This window comes from Argiope bruennichi, chromosome 2 (genome assembly GCF_947563725.1).
Source record: "Argiope bruennichi chromosome 2, qqArgBrue1.1, whole genome shotgun sequence".
Lineage (NCBI taxonomy): Eukaryota > Metazoa > Arthropoda > Arachnida > Araneae > Araneidae > Argiope > Argiope bruennichi.
In genome coordinates this window covers 139,056,708-139,075,406 of record NC_079152.1, presented here as the reverse complement: position 1 = coordinate 139,075,406, position 18,699 = coordinate 139,056,708, and the positions used below count along the sequence as shown (strand labels likewise).

Below are 18,699 nucleotides of genomic sequence, written 5' to 3'. Positions count from 1 at the left end.
TTCTTTTATTTGTTTACTGTAGCTTTTTAAAATTTTATCATGCAGTTAAACTTAAAATTTAGATCAAAAGCGCCACATTCCCCCTATCGGCAACTTTTGGAGCTAAATTTTTTTCGCGGATTCTTTTTTCCCATGTTTTCAATAGTCCCCGTACAAAATTTGGTGGCTTTATGGCTGATAGTTCGAGCTACAGAGGTCTCTCAATACTGTCGGTTTAAAAAAAACACCTTGTATAAGTATTGTCACATTGCAGCCATAAAAAAGATTACTTCCGTTTTTAGCTTACTTAATAGAGTATTTCCACTCTATTCACTAAATATTTCAAATGTATTTATTTATGTATTATTGTGGATTTAATTGCAAATAACATGAAATGAAATAAAATGATAATCAAACATGTTGAATTCTTAATTTTTTATGTTATGACATTATTCATTCATTTTTTTATTTGGGTGAGGGTTCTTGAAGTTATTGCTAGAAAATTATGTACAGAACATTTTTTAAAGTATTTTTTCAGAGGATTTTTATTGAAATGAATCTTGAACATTTGGCTACTAATGCATACATAACAATATCTTGAATAAGTCGCATCCTTTTTGTATATTTGTGTGGGAAAAAAATTGAACAAGGAATACTTATTTAGGAAATTTTTACAATTATGCGAGTTTACAAATTGTGAATATGCCTGTACGATTATGTGAGTGTTTAATGAATTTCAAGAAATTATTCCTTTTTATCAGTCTAAAATCGGACATTTATCTACTATATTAGAAAACATTTTGGTAAATATATATAATATGTCCTAGTATTGCTATACATTTCTATTTTAGTATTATATAGCATTATTCCTTGTTTCTGTAGTAAAAGGAGATGCTTGTTAAATAAGCTTATTGATTATAAAGTAGGAATATGTACCCAACGCATGTCTTACATTCTTTTTACTTAAAAAAGGAGGGTTAGAGGTAAAGGTCAAGAAACATGGTTTTTTTTTTTTTTCCCTTCAATTTCTTTGATTAGGATACATAACATCCAATGTGTACTATTATTTCACTGCCTCACATTATGTTTTATTTTTATAGTATTCCCAAAGATGGAATTCATTCTATAGATTGATTTTTTGCCCTAGATTGCCATCAATAAAAAATGTTGCTACAGACAATTTTCACCAATTCTATCATATCTGATTTTAAAAAGTGACATAAATGTCCTGAACTTCAAGCTTCGTAATTAAACCTGAACTTCGAGTATCTGTGGGATCTTATTGCTATATTAAACAGGATGGATTGAAAACAACCCCCCCCCCTTTCTCTGCTAGAATCCCTGTCATAAGAGATTTGGGATTTCTCTTAACTGCAAGTAAAAGTTATTTCCATTAAATAATTTTAACAAAGATAAATACTGAACTAAAATATTCCTACTACATTATTTGAAATGCATTCCCCTCTTCCTTGTCCTTTTTAACTATTTAATGAAATTTTTTAATTTATAAATAATTTTTAATTGTAATATCAGTTGAATGAACCAAATGAACAATATCAGTTGAGTGAAGAAGTTAATTTCGGTTTGATATTAAATCTGACTGTTTATAATTCAGTTTTAATAATTTGATTTTTCCTTTCTAGTCTTGTGAAAACTGCATAATCTGCTGGAAGCCTGGACAGCTTGATCAAACAGAAATCTCTAGTGCAGATACTTCGGTGACTATCATTCAACGATATGAATTTAAAGAATGTGAAATTTGGTTCATGCGATTTTCATTAGATGCTGAACAAAAGGTCAGTAGTTTTATTTGAAAATTGCTGATTGCATTTTTTTTTAAGCACTGTAAATTATTCAAATTTCTGTCATTTTTTTTTTTTTCACTAAGATTTCTGAATTTTTTTAAATGTTATTTAAAAAAATAAATTATGCCAGCTAGTGATGTTAATTGATTTCATTCATTGATTGGGGTAAAGAGATAAAGTATTGCTCAAATTAATTGGTGCAAACGTAAATATTTAGTTTAGTATACGTTCTACAACCATATCTTAGAATTTGGGGGAGGGGGGATATGTCATTCTTTAGCTTTAATAATGTTCTGTATATATTTTGACATAAATTCCACTAATTAAAAAAAAATTTGCCAATATCATAAAACAAAACCTTTGATATCGTCAATCATTTTTTTTTTCTTTGCTTGTGCAGTTTTTGTTACACACATGTCTTCAAAATGTCCCACAAATTTTTAAAGGAATTTTCATTTCAGAAGTATGAAACTAATCCCAAAACTATTAATTTTTCTTAAAAAAATATTTTTACCAGTTTAGTACTTAAGTATGTAACAAGATCTTATTTAAACACACCACCACTACCAATTCTAAACAAATTTGAGCAGTTGGCTCAAATTCTCATAATATTGATTTCACTACTTCATACTATTAAGTTTGTCAACTTTAATTTACACAATAATCTTGAATACCCATTCACCTTATAGAATAATTAATATTTTTTTCAGACACGTTTTTCATACAAAAGCTCTTTCAAGTTATGGGGGGGGGGAATCCCATGCTTCTGGTTTCCTTGGAATATTAATCATCAATTTTTATGCTGTTTATTATAGAATTTAAAAAAGAATTCTGACTTTCAGTTTGCATAGCACTTTTGCTTTTGTTTGAATTAGATTGAGATTTAGTCACATCTCATTCTAGATTTGATCTTTCTATTTTAGCTTTTTCAACTTCAAGAGTTCTAATACTAGCTTCTTCATGAGATTTTTTTTTCATTCAGCACTATTAATGAAATTTTTAACATTCATCATCATGTTTAAACATTTTAAGAGTTTTTAGACTTGGCTTCTGGTGATACATCATCACACAATTCCTCGGCAATCAAATCAACCTGAGGTTTTCCTTGAGCCAAGTTTTAAACATTTTCTTCATAATTCATTATCTCCACAAAAATGAAAGATTGCACAAATTTTCCTTAATGATCAGCTGTAATCCAGTAAATGCTCTAATGATTGGTAATTTCCCTATTGACAAACCAATGTTTGATATAGAGCTCACACACACACACACACACACAATTTCTCTTTTCACATTTTAATTTTCACTTCACTGTGTGCAGACACACAAGCTACACACTCAAAACATCATTTACATATAACAATTAGGCACAGATGTGGCATCCACTGGGTACTTCAATATTCTTTGCTCTGAGCATGTGTCAGCTGTACATCTGAAGGTTCATGTAGAATTGCTATAAGAATGATAAATTATAAGAATAATAAAATCTCCAGAAAAATAAGATGTCTATTAGTCATCTGGAGTCTAAGTGTCTATGCAAATGAATGGATTATCTATATTGCATAGACACTCTCGTACCATACTTTATCATGTTTACTCTTCAAAGTAAGGGTGATTGTAATAAGTGCTAATGATGAACTGTATATGTAATGACATGACAAATTGCAGTTCACTTCATTTTAATGTCTTTACTGTGGCCTTTATTTTTCTTCCTTCAGAAAAACCAATAAATCATACTCACTAGTGATGACATTAAAGAACAAGTTAGTAATGAATTCACATGGTCATTAAAAACTGCTTATTTTTTTATGATCCTTATATACTGGCCTTAAAAGTGCTTATTTTTTACAAAGATGCTTATTTTTCTTTCTGAAGATAAAATAAAGTTTTCAGGAAGTTAGATTTGCCTTAGTATAAGATTTTTTTATTTTTTTTTGTCTCATCCTTTAATGAAAAGTGCTAACCATAAAGAAGGAAGTGATGCTGGTTGCTGGTTCGATTGCATTAATGAGTTGAAATAATTTTCTCCTATGATGATATATTATAGTATGTATGCATGCATGGAGAAAAAATATCTCTTTTGTTAATTTTTTTTATTTATCCTTTATGTTCATCCTTTATGTTATGAATACAAAAGCAAAAATAACTGAATTTTTCCACTTTAATGATTTTATTATGAGATTCTGATAGGAATTTCTTTGACATGTGTCTACTTAGAAAAGGGAATCTTAAATATTTTTAAAACAACTGTGTAGATGCCAGGGATATTTATCTTTTCGCTTTCAGTGTGGGAAACAAAAAAGAGGATTTTTAGAGCTTAGTGCTGGCAAAAATTAAATTTTAAAAAGTAGGATTTGGATCAGAAAGTTTTAGAATCAAGTAACATGGACTAATTTAGGATGAGAAAAATGGGATATTAATTCAAATTAAATTAAGCGATATTATATATATATATATATTAGTCATTTATTCTACTCTTTTCCCTACAGATTTAAAGATAAATTAAAAGTTATTTGAAAACAAGTAAAAGAAAGATTGTTCTGCTCTATTTATAAATGTATTTTTATGAAAGGAATTTTTGATGAATTTATTGATAAAGAATTGTGGATATTGGCATTAGCAGCCTATTCAAATTATCACCTTTTTTTGGAGAAACAAAGAGATTGCTGCCAGTAAAAAAATCGCTGCGAATGGCATAAAGAAAAGACAATTAGAATCTGATTCATCAGTCTGTGTACAGAAAAATAAATCTCTCTTAGGAAAGGAAATTGCTGAAATTAAATGTAATGCTATTGAATTTTCTCAAAAAGCTGATTAAACCAGAGACTTTTCATTGCTAAAAAAATGGAATGAGTTGCAAAAAATGATTAACAAGAAAAGTGAACATTTGAAAGAGTTAGATAGTGAAATTTCTAAAAGGAAATGTAATTTTTTTTTTTTTTACGTATTAATAAAATTGTGTTATTTTTTAGTGTTTTTTTTTTTAATTGCAGATTTTTTTTACTTATTTACTTAACCTTTTTTCCTATTAAGAAATTGAAATGTTAATGTCGTGGCAATTTAATATTTTTCTTCTTAATACAAATTGTAATGTAAATAAAGTATTTCAGATGTGGATTGAAAGTACTAGACTTTGATTTTCATGAAAAACTTGCAGAAAAACATTTCAACTAACTTAGCTTTAATATTCATAAATATGTAGTATTTACTGGTGGTATTCTGTGTGACTATTTTTTAAGTTTGAGTAGTATTTTTGGCTATCTTATTGAATTTCATCGTAACTTAGTTCCATGATCAAAACTATTATGTTAATGTTGGTCCTTAGTTTTTTTCTCAAAGGTGCTGAAAAAGTGCTTATAAACTGCTTATTTTTTTTTAAGATAAAATTTGACTACTCTCTGGTGGATAATTATCCACTTCACAAAATCTTCATGAATGATTTCAATTATTTTCTAAACGAATCTTGACTGTAGTCATTTTTTTTTCCAAGATCAGGTCTTTAATATTCATATTATGAAATTTATTTTGTTTAAATCGTTATAACTGATGTCTCTAAACCAGTGAAGAGTTAGACTTGTTACTTTGTTAGCAATCAGAAGCCTGTCACCATACTGCTCAGCAAGCTTATTCTTAATATTTTTTTTATGTTTCGTGTCAAAATCAATTACATCTTGCAGTTTAACAAAAGGCAGATTGGCTGCCATCATTATTTTTCATTGTAGGGAAAACATCTTGTTCATAGTCTGAACTATATATTCTGCTGCAGGGCAACTTGTTTTATACTTGTTAAATTTTCAGCAAAATTATCCAAAACATGTTATGATACTTGCCATCAATTGTGATGAAATCTGTTGTCAGATTTGTGCAACCTCACAACATTTGTTCCTTTTTAATATCATCTTCATCATACTATCTCTGAACTTCATCGTCAAGACAATTGTAATCCCCCCCCCCCACAGTTTCTTTTTCTTTCTCCATCGTCTCTGCTAATTTGTACCCATATGGGGGGGGGGGTATTTCTTTTTTAAATATTGATGTCGATTGTCTTCTTGTTTTTCTAAGACTTATTGGTGCACCCGCTACTTTGCATTTTCTTATAAATATAAGCTACACAGTGAACATTGCCGTTCCAACAGTCCAAGTGGGATTTAATCTTGTAATAATGAAAATTTCAAATTTTGTCTCTCGGTACTCATTTTGATGAGGGTAGTCACCATGTCTCGTATCCAACCATGTATTAGTAACATTGTAGGCCTTTCTATTAAAGCATTTTCTGAAATCGGTCACAACCTATTCATCCCCCGCTTCTAGTGAAAAAAGGCCCAGATAAATAAAGAGAGGCACATGATACTCACTAATTGGTAAGAACCAAAAAGAGCTTGATAAATTTTTTCAGTTATCCTCTCGTGGCACAAACCGTTATTTTCTTTCCTGGAAAGTATCATAGCAAGATATCAAATACACTAAAATTCCTTTTTGCTAATGTGCTCAAATAAGTTTTTTTGCTTGAATTCTTGATTTTGTAGCTTTTTAATATTCATATATACAGGATGTCCCGAAAAAGTAGGCCAAGCGTTCGTTTCCTTAACTATTGCAATTAGACATGTTCAACAAATTTTCATCAAATAAGGAAAATATATGAATACACTTAATAGTGAAGGATAATAAAAAGTTAAAAATTAATTTTTATACAGCCCGCATAGTGAAAAAGTGCCAATGAATAATATATTTTTCTTACACTATAAGAAACATCTGTTAGGACACAAAGTCTCAGATCCATAAAATTTGCTGAGATATGAAAAAGCAAACTTGCTGACTTAGAAATGTTTAAAAATTTATTAAAAATGAACACTTTCGACCCTTAAACAAAACTGCATTCTTTTAACACTGCTTGCACATTTGCAATCGAGTTTATAGCTTGTGCCTTAAAGACAACTTTTTAAAATTTATTGACAAGAATCAGGGTGTGACAGAACCGGGGAATTGGGCAAACGGCAGGAAATTTTATAGATCTGAAGAACTTGGGTAATTCGTTTAATCTAAAAATCAGGTTAAATTAGCGACGAGAGCAGTTCGCGCCAATTATGCATGTGATCGGCGATTTCATTTTTCTGCCTCTGAACCCTACTATCGCCAAATTCTGGGCTGTGAAAAGTATGGCAACTTTTTGGAATTTCATTATGATGAGAAGAGCGATAAGCTGGTGAAAGTGACTAACAGAATTTCTAATAAAACTTTCAGTACGATTTCTTTCACTTGTGAAAGTACAGAGATTTAATAAATTTTGGTTAAGCCTTTTCTATACTCACCTAAAATCCTGCAATGATGCCAAATCATTATTAAAAGTGATAATGATTTATTTTTATAAAGAAGATTTCCGATCAACAAAGATTTTCTACTGTAGGATATTAAAGAACAAACATTCGTGGCAAAAGGAATTGTTTACAAAAGCATTCAAGCAAATAGCAGAATAAGTAATTTTGAAGTATCAAAATAATTGATCTTAAGTGTAAGGAATTCTCGAGCTAAATATAAAGAGGAGAAATGAAACGAAAGTTTTTATATATGTATGTAAAGGTACATATTTTTCTGTGGGACCCTTGTTTAAATAATTTTTTGCGTCATCTTTTGGAAGACGATTTTTTTTTTTCCTTTTAAATTCGGAAAATCAATTGAAACTTTAAGAGTTTAGAGTCATATTTCTGTAACAAAATATATAATGTTGGTATTCATTTTATAGATTGTAGGAAGAAAACTTGGAACAGTTATACTAGACTTTTACTGAACAATAAAATTTTATTAAAATTCTAGGTCACTATGTCCTATAAACTTTAGAAATAGCAATTAAAATGACATAACTAAGGTCTCTGAGAAAAGAAAATCCCTTTGGCTTAAACTTTTTCTGAGGGAAATTGTGGAATCATTGGACTACTATTGACTGATCTGTTTTACTTTCTATCTTTATTACTATGACGAGGAAAAATAATTTGTTTTATCAGTTTCTTCTTGGAATGGACTAACTTTTGTAAATTGATATTTGGTTGTATTTTTGTATTTATTTAAATTTTTGTTAAATTTTGCTCAATTATGTAATTATTTTCAAAATTCTATAATGACTTTATTTTAAAATGAGCATTCTTAAATTGCTTCTTTCAGATTTTAGCATTAGGTAATCAAGTTGGCAGGGCTTATGTGTGGGATTTAGATGTAGATGATCCTGGAATGGCCAGGTATGTATCATATTTATTGATATAATGGTTTAGTGAAATATTATTTACATGATTTTTTTTAATTGTAAAACACAGATTTTGGTTCACCTTTAAGTTCTAAAAATTATTTTCTACCCTAATCTTTATCTTATGAGACTTTATCATTATTTCCAATTATGCTGAAGAGCTTTTTTAATAGATTACATACAGATTACTTTAATTTCCAATTATAATTTCCTAGTAAACAATGATAGAAATAGAAGTATATCTGAACACAATTTTAAGGAGGAATCTTAATTTTGTTTGCAAATGCAACAATTATTTTCTGTTGTGACTCTTATTTGTTAACATTAAATATATTCAAATGGTAGTCCAGTTCATCATATGAATCTCCCTATGAGAATGTTTCACATGATTATATGGTGAAACAGTTTCATAAAGAATTAATTTTTATGATGTCAACATAATTCATGTGTGAAATTATTACAACTAGCTACTTTTGGCAACCAGCTTGTTCACTTAGATTATTGACATTTAATGATTAATAAGGAATTTTTTTTAAAAAAAAATTTCTTATTATTTGATTGTCTTTGATATAACTGAAAAACATGAATTCAGTCAAATAAGTGTACTAAAATTAAAAACTATGTTTATGAGAAATAAAAGCAAAAGCTAAAATTCTATCTTAGCGAAAATCTAACATCCAATTCTCGTTTTACGAAGATATTAAAATTAAGGAGAAAATTACATGAATATGAAATTGATATCTTTAAAATGTAATTGGCTTATGAGTATCTATTTCCATAAGCAAATCTTAGCGTCATACATCATTAAAATGTAAAACTGTTAAGCCTATTTTCAAGTGTGATTAAATGCTGTTTTAACTTTTTTTTTTTTTTTTAATTCTTTTATATCTTTTTTTCCTTGGCTAAATTGACTTTTGAGAGAAACAGTAAACTCACGCCAGAACATCTGAAATAATATTTTGCAGCTCCATGAATTTATTGCAATAGGAAAAATGTTCAATGAAGAAGTCTGAAATGCATAGAATGATTTTGTTTATATTTGAATGATTTATTATCAATGGACAATAAGTAATAAGAGTGTTTTCTGTGCGCATACATTAACATTTATTAAATATATATATATATATAGAGAGAGAGAGAGACAGATTATAAACAAAATCTAGGTATGTGCCACAAGTATATATAATATATATATTTGTTTTACAAAAGTACAGTATAAAGAAAAACAAGGCAATATTTTTCACTGACATTTTGCATTTTTTCTTTGCTAATAACTTTGAGATATTTCAGTGAATTCAATATTAATCAAAGGTAAATCTTAGTAATTCTGAATCTTACGAGATATTATTTTTACTTAAGAAAAGAAAAAAAGCAATTGCTTTCCAAATATGAAAATATTCCACAACGGCAGTAGAATTCTAATATATATTATCTTATAATTGATTTTTAAAATATTCATTTATTTCTTTTGTAGAAAAATAGTGCATCACTAGTAATTAATCTTTAGTGAATATTGTTTCATTTTTAAAAATTAAGCTGTATTAAAATTTTAACATAGAATTGTTATTTTTACTGGTTTGAAAGTTTGGTATCTTTGCTATAGTATAAGAATACATACACTTTACAAAAAACATTAATGTAAAATGTAGATTATGCTTTAAGTTTTCCAAATTTTATTGCAGAAAAAAGAATTTAATTGCACAATTTTATGCAAAAGAAATTTGTGTAATTTACAAAAAAATGTAATAATTATGTATTAAAAAAAATAATCCCTCTCTCCCCAGAAAAAAAAACAAAAAAACATTTGTTATTATCCATGCCCAGAAAAAAGCACAGTTAAATCCAGTTTTATTTTTAATTTTCCTTTTTGCTATTATATTTTTACTTATTTTTTATGTAGTAGTTCTTTAACATTATAAAAAAGTAATAGCATACTGTACAATGATTTCAGATTCAAACAGTTGCAAATCCTTTTACATTTATCGTAAGAGTCTAAATTGATTTTATGTCCTGAATATAAAAAAAAAAAAAAATGCTTGAATTAATAAATAAAATGCTTTAGTCCAATATGATGAATTTTGGTGTTATTGATTCTTCAAAATCCTCATAAGAATGTTTTATTGAAAACTCTTTGTTTTATCTGAAATCAAAATTAATTTAATCTACTCTTATAATTAAATATCATATTTAATCTATTCTAGTCAAAAAAAATGTGTGCTTACATTTTATGTAATTTTGCTTTGAAAAGAAATAAATGAGTTTTAATGTAATTTAATAAAGAAAGAATCCTTTGAGCCGTGGAAGTTTTTCATTAAGATAACACTCTATTCTTCTTCTTTGTAGATGTACAGTCCTTACACATCCAAAATGTAACAGCCCTATTCGTCAGACTAGCCTCAACAAAGATGGTTCTATACTTCTGTGTGTTTGTGACAATGGTTCTGTATGGAGATGGGATAGAATAAGTAAAGTGTAAATATTTGTTTTTATGAGAATCAATAAAATCCATTTTTTTTAAAGTTATGTTTTATTTTCTCTTCAGTGGGAGGGGGGGGGATCTTATTTTTGAAAATTGTCGGATTTCTGATAAGTGATATAACAGGCAGGTACTTAAAATGCATAAATAATTTTTTTACTTAAATATAAAGACCTTTATTGAGATCACAATTACTAATTAAAGTAATTGCATCAGGAATAAAAAATTGAATTATATGTGCTTTACACTTGAAACAGACAATGTTGAGAGAATTAAAATAACTATAGGTTTTGAAAAATGGCTGAAATTGGTTTCAATAGAAAACAAAGAAATAAAAATATTTGCATTCTAAAAAAATCTTACAGATATAGATATTTCTAGTAATATTGTCTATCCTCCCTTACCCCTCAATTTAGGCATTTTATTATTAGGATAAAACATATTTCTTCTGTTTAATCCTTAAACTTTATATATAGTTACTGATAACATGATTTTCATTAACAAAAAAAAAAAAAAAAAAAAAACCTTTCAATTATCTATTCTGTATATAATAAAATGCTGAGTTTTATTCAAATCATACGAAGGAACAAAAAAGAAAAAGCAATTAATTTTTTTTAAAAATCGCTACATTATTGTACAATAAATAGGAAATTTAGCAGGATCTGAATTTTTTATTTACATTATTGGTATAAAAACTGCATTACTCAGCTACAGTTAAAATAATCTCATTAATTTAGTCATTTTTTCATAGCAATTTTAATGCAGTGCATTATTTGTTTATTACTTACCACTTTTAATCAAATAAGTCAGAGGGTATTTTATACATCAATACTTTTTGAATGATAACATATATCACAAAAATTTTATTAAAGATAAATATTCTAGAAGTTTGACAGTATATAGTAAAAAGAAAAATAATAATCAGACAAACTAGTTTTAAAAACAAACATTTTTTTTTTTTTATTTGAAACCTGTACAGAAGAGGCTATTCAATGCCCTTTGATGTAAACCTTCAGCATTCTATATAAACAATCAATCACACAGAGCAATGCACAAATCAGAAAATCCACTATTTACAAAGTGTTAATGAAAATGCTATACAAGGCTGAGAGAATACAACAGTAATGCAGTATTTACAAGATGTTTTTCGAACAACAGTGTTCTATAGAGCACTAGTTTTTCCTTAGCAAAAAGTCTGTATATAAAAATAGTCTTCTAGGCAAGCAGTTGTTAAGAACTCTGTCAAATGTAAATATGCTAAGCTAAAAATTCAGTACTTCAAACTTTTTAATTTCACACCGTAAAATTATCACAGTTGCCATTATGAAAATCTATATTGAGAAGATTTAAAAAAATGATTTATGAATTGAAGAACATATCATCAAGTGATTCAATATTTATTCACTAATTAAAAAATAGAATGAAATGCATACTTTACAGATTTCCAATATTCTGTTACATTTTGAGAAGTCGAGTTTGATTCCTGTCATACTTTTCAGTAACATTTTAAAAAGTTATGCTCTATTTATAATTATATTAACAGTATATAGAAGATATTGCTGATTATTAAATATACTGAAAGACTTTCTTAGCTTAATTTTTAACATTCGTATAAAAATAGAACTATCAAGCATTCTTATAAACTGATTTAAAAAAGTTCCATTTGATTGATGGGTCATCATGTTTTATGGAGAAAAAAAAAGTTGCCCACATTAAAAACTAAAAATTAGGTTTGAAAGGGTTTTAACATCAAATGGTTGAAGTTACTAACTGATGAATCAATTAGAAAATACAGAAAGCTGTTTCCCTAAAGCATTGCAAGGTGAGGAAAACATTAATATTGAATGTTTCTCAAATTGATTTTTACATAAAAAAATAGTTGACAGTGTGCACATTTGGAATTTAAATAATATGCATGGGACACTATATATATACTTGGGAACAGTTTAAAATAATGGACTGAAATACACCAAATGGTAATTTTCTATTGTTTGATTACATTCAAATGAAATTATGCTGCAATTTATATTACAATATTAAAAGAAAAATTAATGTAGCATAAAGTTTTATCATTCTTTTTTAGATAACTATTTAATACATCATACCACAGATTGAATCTATTACTTTTGAAATTTATCACAGGTTTTTTAAAAAAAAAGGCCCTGTACCAATAAAAAAACAAGGAATAAGCATATTTTAATTATAAACAAATTATAAATATTTTTCAAATATTCCTCAAAAGAAGAATTAACCTCCCTGCCCCCATTTTTTTTATAAATAGATATCAACCGAAATTAATTCAGTGACTAGATATTGCAATTCAATTGCAAAATTCCAAAAGGTATAGATATGTACACTGAATTATTAAAAAAAAAAATGTAAAGCAATCAAATTATCATGACACAATTAAGATCGCAAAAGGTCAATTTAAACTTATGATAAACATAACAAATCTTCAAACAATTCTCATAGAATCAAAGTAAAAAAATACGATTCTACATCTAATTAATAAGTTCATGATTTCTTATGTATTGATTTCCCTTCTCTTTTATGATTCATCCAATATGTAAAACATTAGTAATTTATCTAACACTTTAAATCATAGCTATACTTCACTTAAATTTCTCATTAACTTCGAAAAATTCAAACCAAATTTATTAACAGAGCCCACTGGGGACACCTCAGATATGAGAATGAGAAGCTTCTAGTATGGTAGTTGTTTCTTGACACCTAAGTGGGTACATAAATGGTGTGAGGTTGCTACCCCCTACTGATAACGGGACATGCCTCTCAAATGGAGAGGGGTTGTATCATGGCCAGTGCTGGCCTTTAGGACTTAACCTTAGTCCTCACCAAAGTTATGGCTATTGTCTGGTCATTCAAATCTTTCTGTGTGCCTTAGTGGTGAGTAGGAGTAATTAATGAATAGTTATTAACAGAGTCTGTAACAATATACAAAGGCACATTGATTATAACAAATTACTGCTAAGCTTTAATGGCAATAATTAATCTCACCCCCCCCCCCTAAAAAAATCCATGAGGACAGAACAAGTATCGGTACTCATAATATAAATACCTCTCTTCTTCTCACCCGATTCTTTTGACAATGTTCTAATTAAATGCACAAGTAGTAAAACTATCTGCAGTATTTTTTTCTCTTATATAAGCCGTGTACATAATATAATTTTATATAGAAGTAGTTTAATACTCAATTTCTAAAAAAAAAATGTTTTCACTATATAACAATAAAATACATCCCATAACTATGTGAAGTAGTAAAACAGTAACATACTTCATTATAAAAATTTAAACCATAAATTGCATTCTGTTTCAGAATGCATGGGACATTTCATTTATCGCATTAAAAATTTTCTGAAATATATAAATAATATAATATAAAATAAAATTCTGAATTTTCTCATCAAATTTAACGGTTTATTTCATCAGGTCAAAACATTCAACCTATGTTCATAAATACTTCCAAACAGAATCTATCCAATCATTAGATAATAAATAATAAATGAATATATCTTTCTATCTATACATATCAACTTACATAAGAATAGGTGGAACTTCCACAAAAGCGATGAGAATGAGACATAAAAGGAAACATTTGTAAGCTAATGGCAATTTAAATCCAAATATAATGTATCAACATATTGTATTTTTCACTGTTTAGAATTGACTCAAATATTATATATCCTATTTCTAATTAACAAATTAACTAAATATACAGCATTTCTGACAAACAAAATTTGTTTCCATTACAACATGTGCGTGTATCAAGTATAAAAACCTTACATTGCTATTGCACACTTTGCATTAAAAGGTTTCTATACTAAGTCCACTGTTAACAGGAAAATGGCAAGTATAGCCTATATTTCTATTGTCAAGCTAATGAAAAAGAACCAAATTATCTCATATCTATTGCATAGTTAAATATTAGCAAGAAATTGCTATAAATTTATAGAAGCAATTATTAAAAATAGAAAGATATCAGATATTTCAAATATGCATATATAGTTTGACAAATTAATGTTTTTTTTGGGGTTGATTTTTTTATGTCAACTTACTTTCCTATGAACACAGCGGGTAAAAAAATCAAATTATTACCCAATAACTCTAATTATTGAAACCACATTGTTAACGGATAGAAATTTCAGCCTACAACACATTTACATCTCATAACTAGAATGCCGCCTATTTTGTGAAGTCTCTTCTCTTTAGCAAATGAAGAAGGGATTTTTTTTTTGAAAGTCAAAATACAAGAAATCTTTCACACAAGGGAGAAAAAAAACTAAAAGCCTTTCGTATTGTCATACGTATACCGGAGAACTCTGCTTGTCGGGTGTCTCATCTAATGATGGAGTGCGGCTGGGATACACTTGCCCACCATCATCAAAGAAACGTCGAAATGTGAATTCCAAGAAGGCATGCTCTGGATGCTTATCATTATCAGCACCACGGTCATTAAGGTCTCCTGAATCACTGGATTCTGAACTGCTTCGTAGTTTCCCAGAATCAATTGGATCGAAATTTGAAGTATCAGTGGAGTGTGTTATTTTTGGGATGTAAGGGGCACGAGTTTTACGAAGGTCGCTATTGAAGTCAATAGGAGCAAAGAAGGGGTGCTGTTTGATTTCATCAACGCCATTGCGGCCTAATCGAGACTCAGCCACACGACACAGTTGGAGGATTAAGTCGGCAGCAGAATCAGCAATATTGGCCTTTTTTGGAATTCGCAGAGAAGTCTCCCAGTTGATGACCTAATGGAAAATATATATTTAGAATAAATTTTTTTTACATAATAGGCACGTAATCAACAGAGTAGTTCATTCATCTAATAATAAATGCAAAATCAAGTGGGAGAGAAAAATTAAATTTGGAAATTTGCTCTAAACAGATTTGTTGATAATTTAAAATTAACTTTTACTTGCAGTTATATATTATTTTAATTACATTAATAGGTACAGTTGATTAAAATTATGCAACTGAAAATCAACCAATTATTTAAGAATTTTAGATCTACCATAGCAAATTTTATCTAAGAATATGAAATTAGCCACACTACAACTCATTGAAAATTGAACACACTACAACTCATTTCACAACTATTATAAGGTAGTAGCCAATTTTAAAATAATGCGGCATTTGAATCCTTACTGCAACAATGTTTTTTTCAAAATTTAACCTTTTGAAGTGGATTCCCAATTTGAATAGATTATCCACTAAAGCTATTATTCTCCCAATTTTTTTTAAAGAAACTGATAAGCAATAGAGTTTCAGATTTGGAAGTTCAGTTTAACTGACATCATTTCAAAATTGAAGGAAAATTCGAAATATAAAAATGCATTATATAGTTTCATCTTTATTAAAAGGATTTTGTTTCATTCTTGAACTTCAAGGGTGCACATGACGTTTCTATGTCATTGCTGATTTTTTTAATGTCACTTTTATTTGTTTTTAAAAAGACTGTTTAAAATTCCTGATTTAAGTTTATGACTTGCAATCTCCAGAAGGAACCAAAGCAATAATGGTGATATAGGAGCTTTTGCCAGAATTTTCTCTATTAGTAATTAAATTTCTTCAAAAACTAATTTTGTTTTGAAAAATTTGAAAGTTTTTCACAGCTTAAATTGAATTAATTTTTAAATTATCATTATTACATTTCCAAATTTATTTTTCAACTCAAAAGTTTAAGAAAGCCTGGCCTAAATGCTTATGTGTTGGCTATGCTTACTTAAAGTACAAGGTATTGTGAAAGATAGTATTTAATACAAGTATTTTACATAAATATAATATTATTATTAAGCATTGGAACCCTATTTATACTGGATAGCAGACACTATATAAATAAAATAATAAAAAAGACAAGTAGAAAAACCCATCATTTCTACTCTAAAGGAAAATTTTTCAATAAAAAGAATTATTTATTTTTCTTATTTTAAATCTGGTAATTTACAGAACAGCAGTGAGAAACTGACTAAAGGCTTACTTTTAACTGAGTCTCAGCAGGAGTGCTAGCATAAAATGGAGGTTGACCAATGAGCATTTCATACAGAATGACACCCACACTCCACCAATCACAGAGTTGGGTATAACCTGAAAGTAGAACAATTGGATTAACATTACTTAAAATTAACAAAAAATTACCAAAATGGAAAAAAAAAAAATGTTTATATATGATAATTGTTAATTGCTAGCATAACCATTAAAGACATTTCGCATACTTTTCATAATCCAATTAGAAATCCAATCAAATAAGGACATAGAACAAAACACATTAAAGCTTTTATGAAATATGTTAAAAATGGGAAAAAAAAAGAAAAAAAATTAAGATTCAAGATTATAAAACTGAAAAATTTCTTATATGGTGGTGATTAAAATCGTGGGAAGGAAATGGATTTAATACCAGAGTTTTAATGGTACTTCGCGACCAGAGTTTTAATGGTTTTAATTTTGACAGAAAATATTATGTTGGATAATGAAGCACAGGTACAACAAGTACACGAATGTAATATCTGATAAGAGCAGTCAATCGCAATCTTCTTTCTGAGAACCATAGAACAATGGCTGAAGTTCCATGTTCAATGAGGAGAATAGTCAGTTTGAATGTTTCTTTGATAAATTAAACTGTTTTTTGGTGCTACTAGAGTGATTAGTTTCAATTGTGCAAGTAATGTTGACTTCGAAAGGAATTAAAATAATAATGTCACCTGAGGAAAGTAAAATATCCAAAGTTATTTTATTACATGAATTTTTTTTTGCTTTTGCATAAATTAGGAAAGATGTCAGCAAGAATGTGATTACATCAGTTTAGTTAGAACAACTATTTGCCAAACAACTAATTCCCCACTCCTCTGTCTTTATACTTTCCACACATTTTAGAAAGAAATCTGATTTGAGTGTAAAATAAGCCCTCATATAAGGCATAAATCCAGTGAAGAGCCCTCCAACTCTAATATTTATAAATTTACTAACATTTAGAGCATATGCATATCTCACCTATTTTGAGCAAGACTTCAGGAGCAATGTAGTTGGGAGTTCCCACCAAGGAGTGTGCAAGACAACGCTGGTGCTCCCTCCGCCTCCTCCTTTCGAGAGGCTTCAGGTTTGCATTAGGTTTGCAGTGGCACTCATTGCTCCACTTGTCATCCAAATCCATGGAATCCTGTCGACCATGCTCACCTAGAAATAAAAAAATAAAGTGTTTACAATTATTTACAAAGGAAATTTAGAAACATACGATTTTAGTAAAAGAAATAACTATTTTCAATTTCTAACTACAATATAAAACTTTCAAAATGATTTAAAGACTTATTAATCAATTACAGAAAAGAATATAATTCACAAGTTTTCAAGAAAACATTTCTGTAAGTAAAATGTACTTCAAACCAATAGACAGAAATTTAATGGTTTGAAATATGCAGCATTTATTAAAGTTAACTTGTATGAGTATAAATAACTCTAATATATGTATTTAATATCTAACCATAATATCAGCATAATTATTGTAAAAGTGCACAGCAATGATTAAACCATTTTCTAAGTGCAAGAAAAAAATTGAACAAAAACTCAAGTTGTAAAAACAATAAGATCTTTCATATATGGAAATTTTGTACATCTTTTGCCAACCTTAAAAAAGACATAAGTTTAAGGATTACTATATATTTTAAAAAGAGAGAAATGCATATTCCCCACTTTTAAATTAGATTCAAGTATAGCATACCAATACAATCTGATATTTATCAAAATTTTATTAGAAAGAAATATTTAAAAATCCTCTTCACTATAAAAGAACTCGAATATAAAAAAAGCAATTATAAATTACTAAAATTATTATACTTTATTCCATTTCCAGCATATACTTTAATTTTTCTGAACAAATATATGGTTTTCTTACAATGTGGATGATACATGCAGCCTAATAGGAGATTATATGGGACATGCATTATATCTGTATTACATAGGACATCAGAGGAACTCAAGCAATTTCAAATGTGACCTCTAAATGAGAAATGCACATATTCTCAATGAGATTAATTTTTTTAAAACAGGCAGCTTCCCTACTCTTTTACTGTCAATTTATGAAAGCTGATATTCTACAGAATATTTAAGTATTTTAGAAAATGCCAAAAATTGATCAACATTTCACACATATCTTTGGTATTCTACAGAATGTCAAACTTGCAAAGTATGAAATG

The 18,699-nt window shown here is 28.2% G+C and overlaps 2 protein-coding genes across 5 annotated transcripts in view; one reads left to right on the top strand and one right to left on the bottom strand.

Moving 5' to 3' along the window:
* Nucleotides 1-10,535, top strand: part of LOC129961691 (polycomb protein eed-like) — a 42,523-nt gene extending 31,988 nt beyond the window's left edge. The window contains exons 10-12 of the mRNA XM_056075230.1: nt 1,623-1,775; nt 7,941-8,014; nt 10,363-10,535. Of these exons, the coding sequence (XP_055931205.1) occupies nt 1,623-1,775; nt 7,941-8,014; nt 10,363-10,495 (360 nt within the window). The 3' untranslated portion in view covers nt 10,496-10,535. The remainder of the gene's footprint in view (nt 1-1,622; nt 1,776-7,940; nt 8,015-10,362) is intronic.
* Nucleotides 10,536-11,426: 891 nt separating this feature from the next.
* Nucleotides 11,427-18,699, bottom strand: part of LOC129961690 (serine/threonine-protein kinase Warts-like) — a 74,614-nt gene continuing 67,341 nt past the window's right edge. For all 4 annotated transcript variants that reach the window (XM_056075227.1, XM_056075225.1, XM_056075229.1 and 1 more), the window contains exons 5-7: nt 17,501-17,683; nt 16,491-16,597; nt 11,427-15,261 (exon numbers count right to left, since the gene is read on the bottom strand). In XM_056075227.1, the coding sequence (XP_055931202.1) occupies nt 14,812-15,261; nt 16,491-16,597; nt 17,501-17,683 (740 nt within the window). In that variant the 3' untranslated portion in view covers nt 11,427-14,811. The remainder of the gene's footprint in view (nt 15,262-16,490; nt 16,598-17,500; nt 17,684-18,699) is intronic.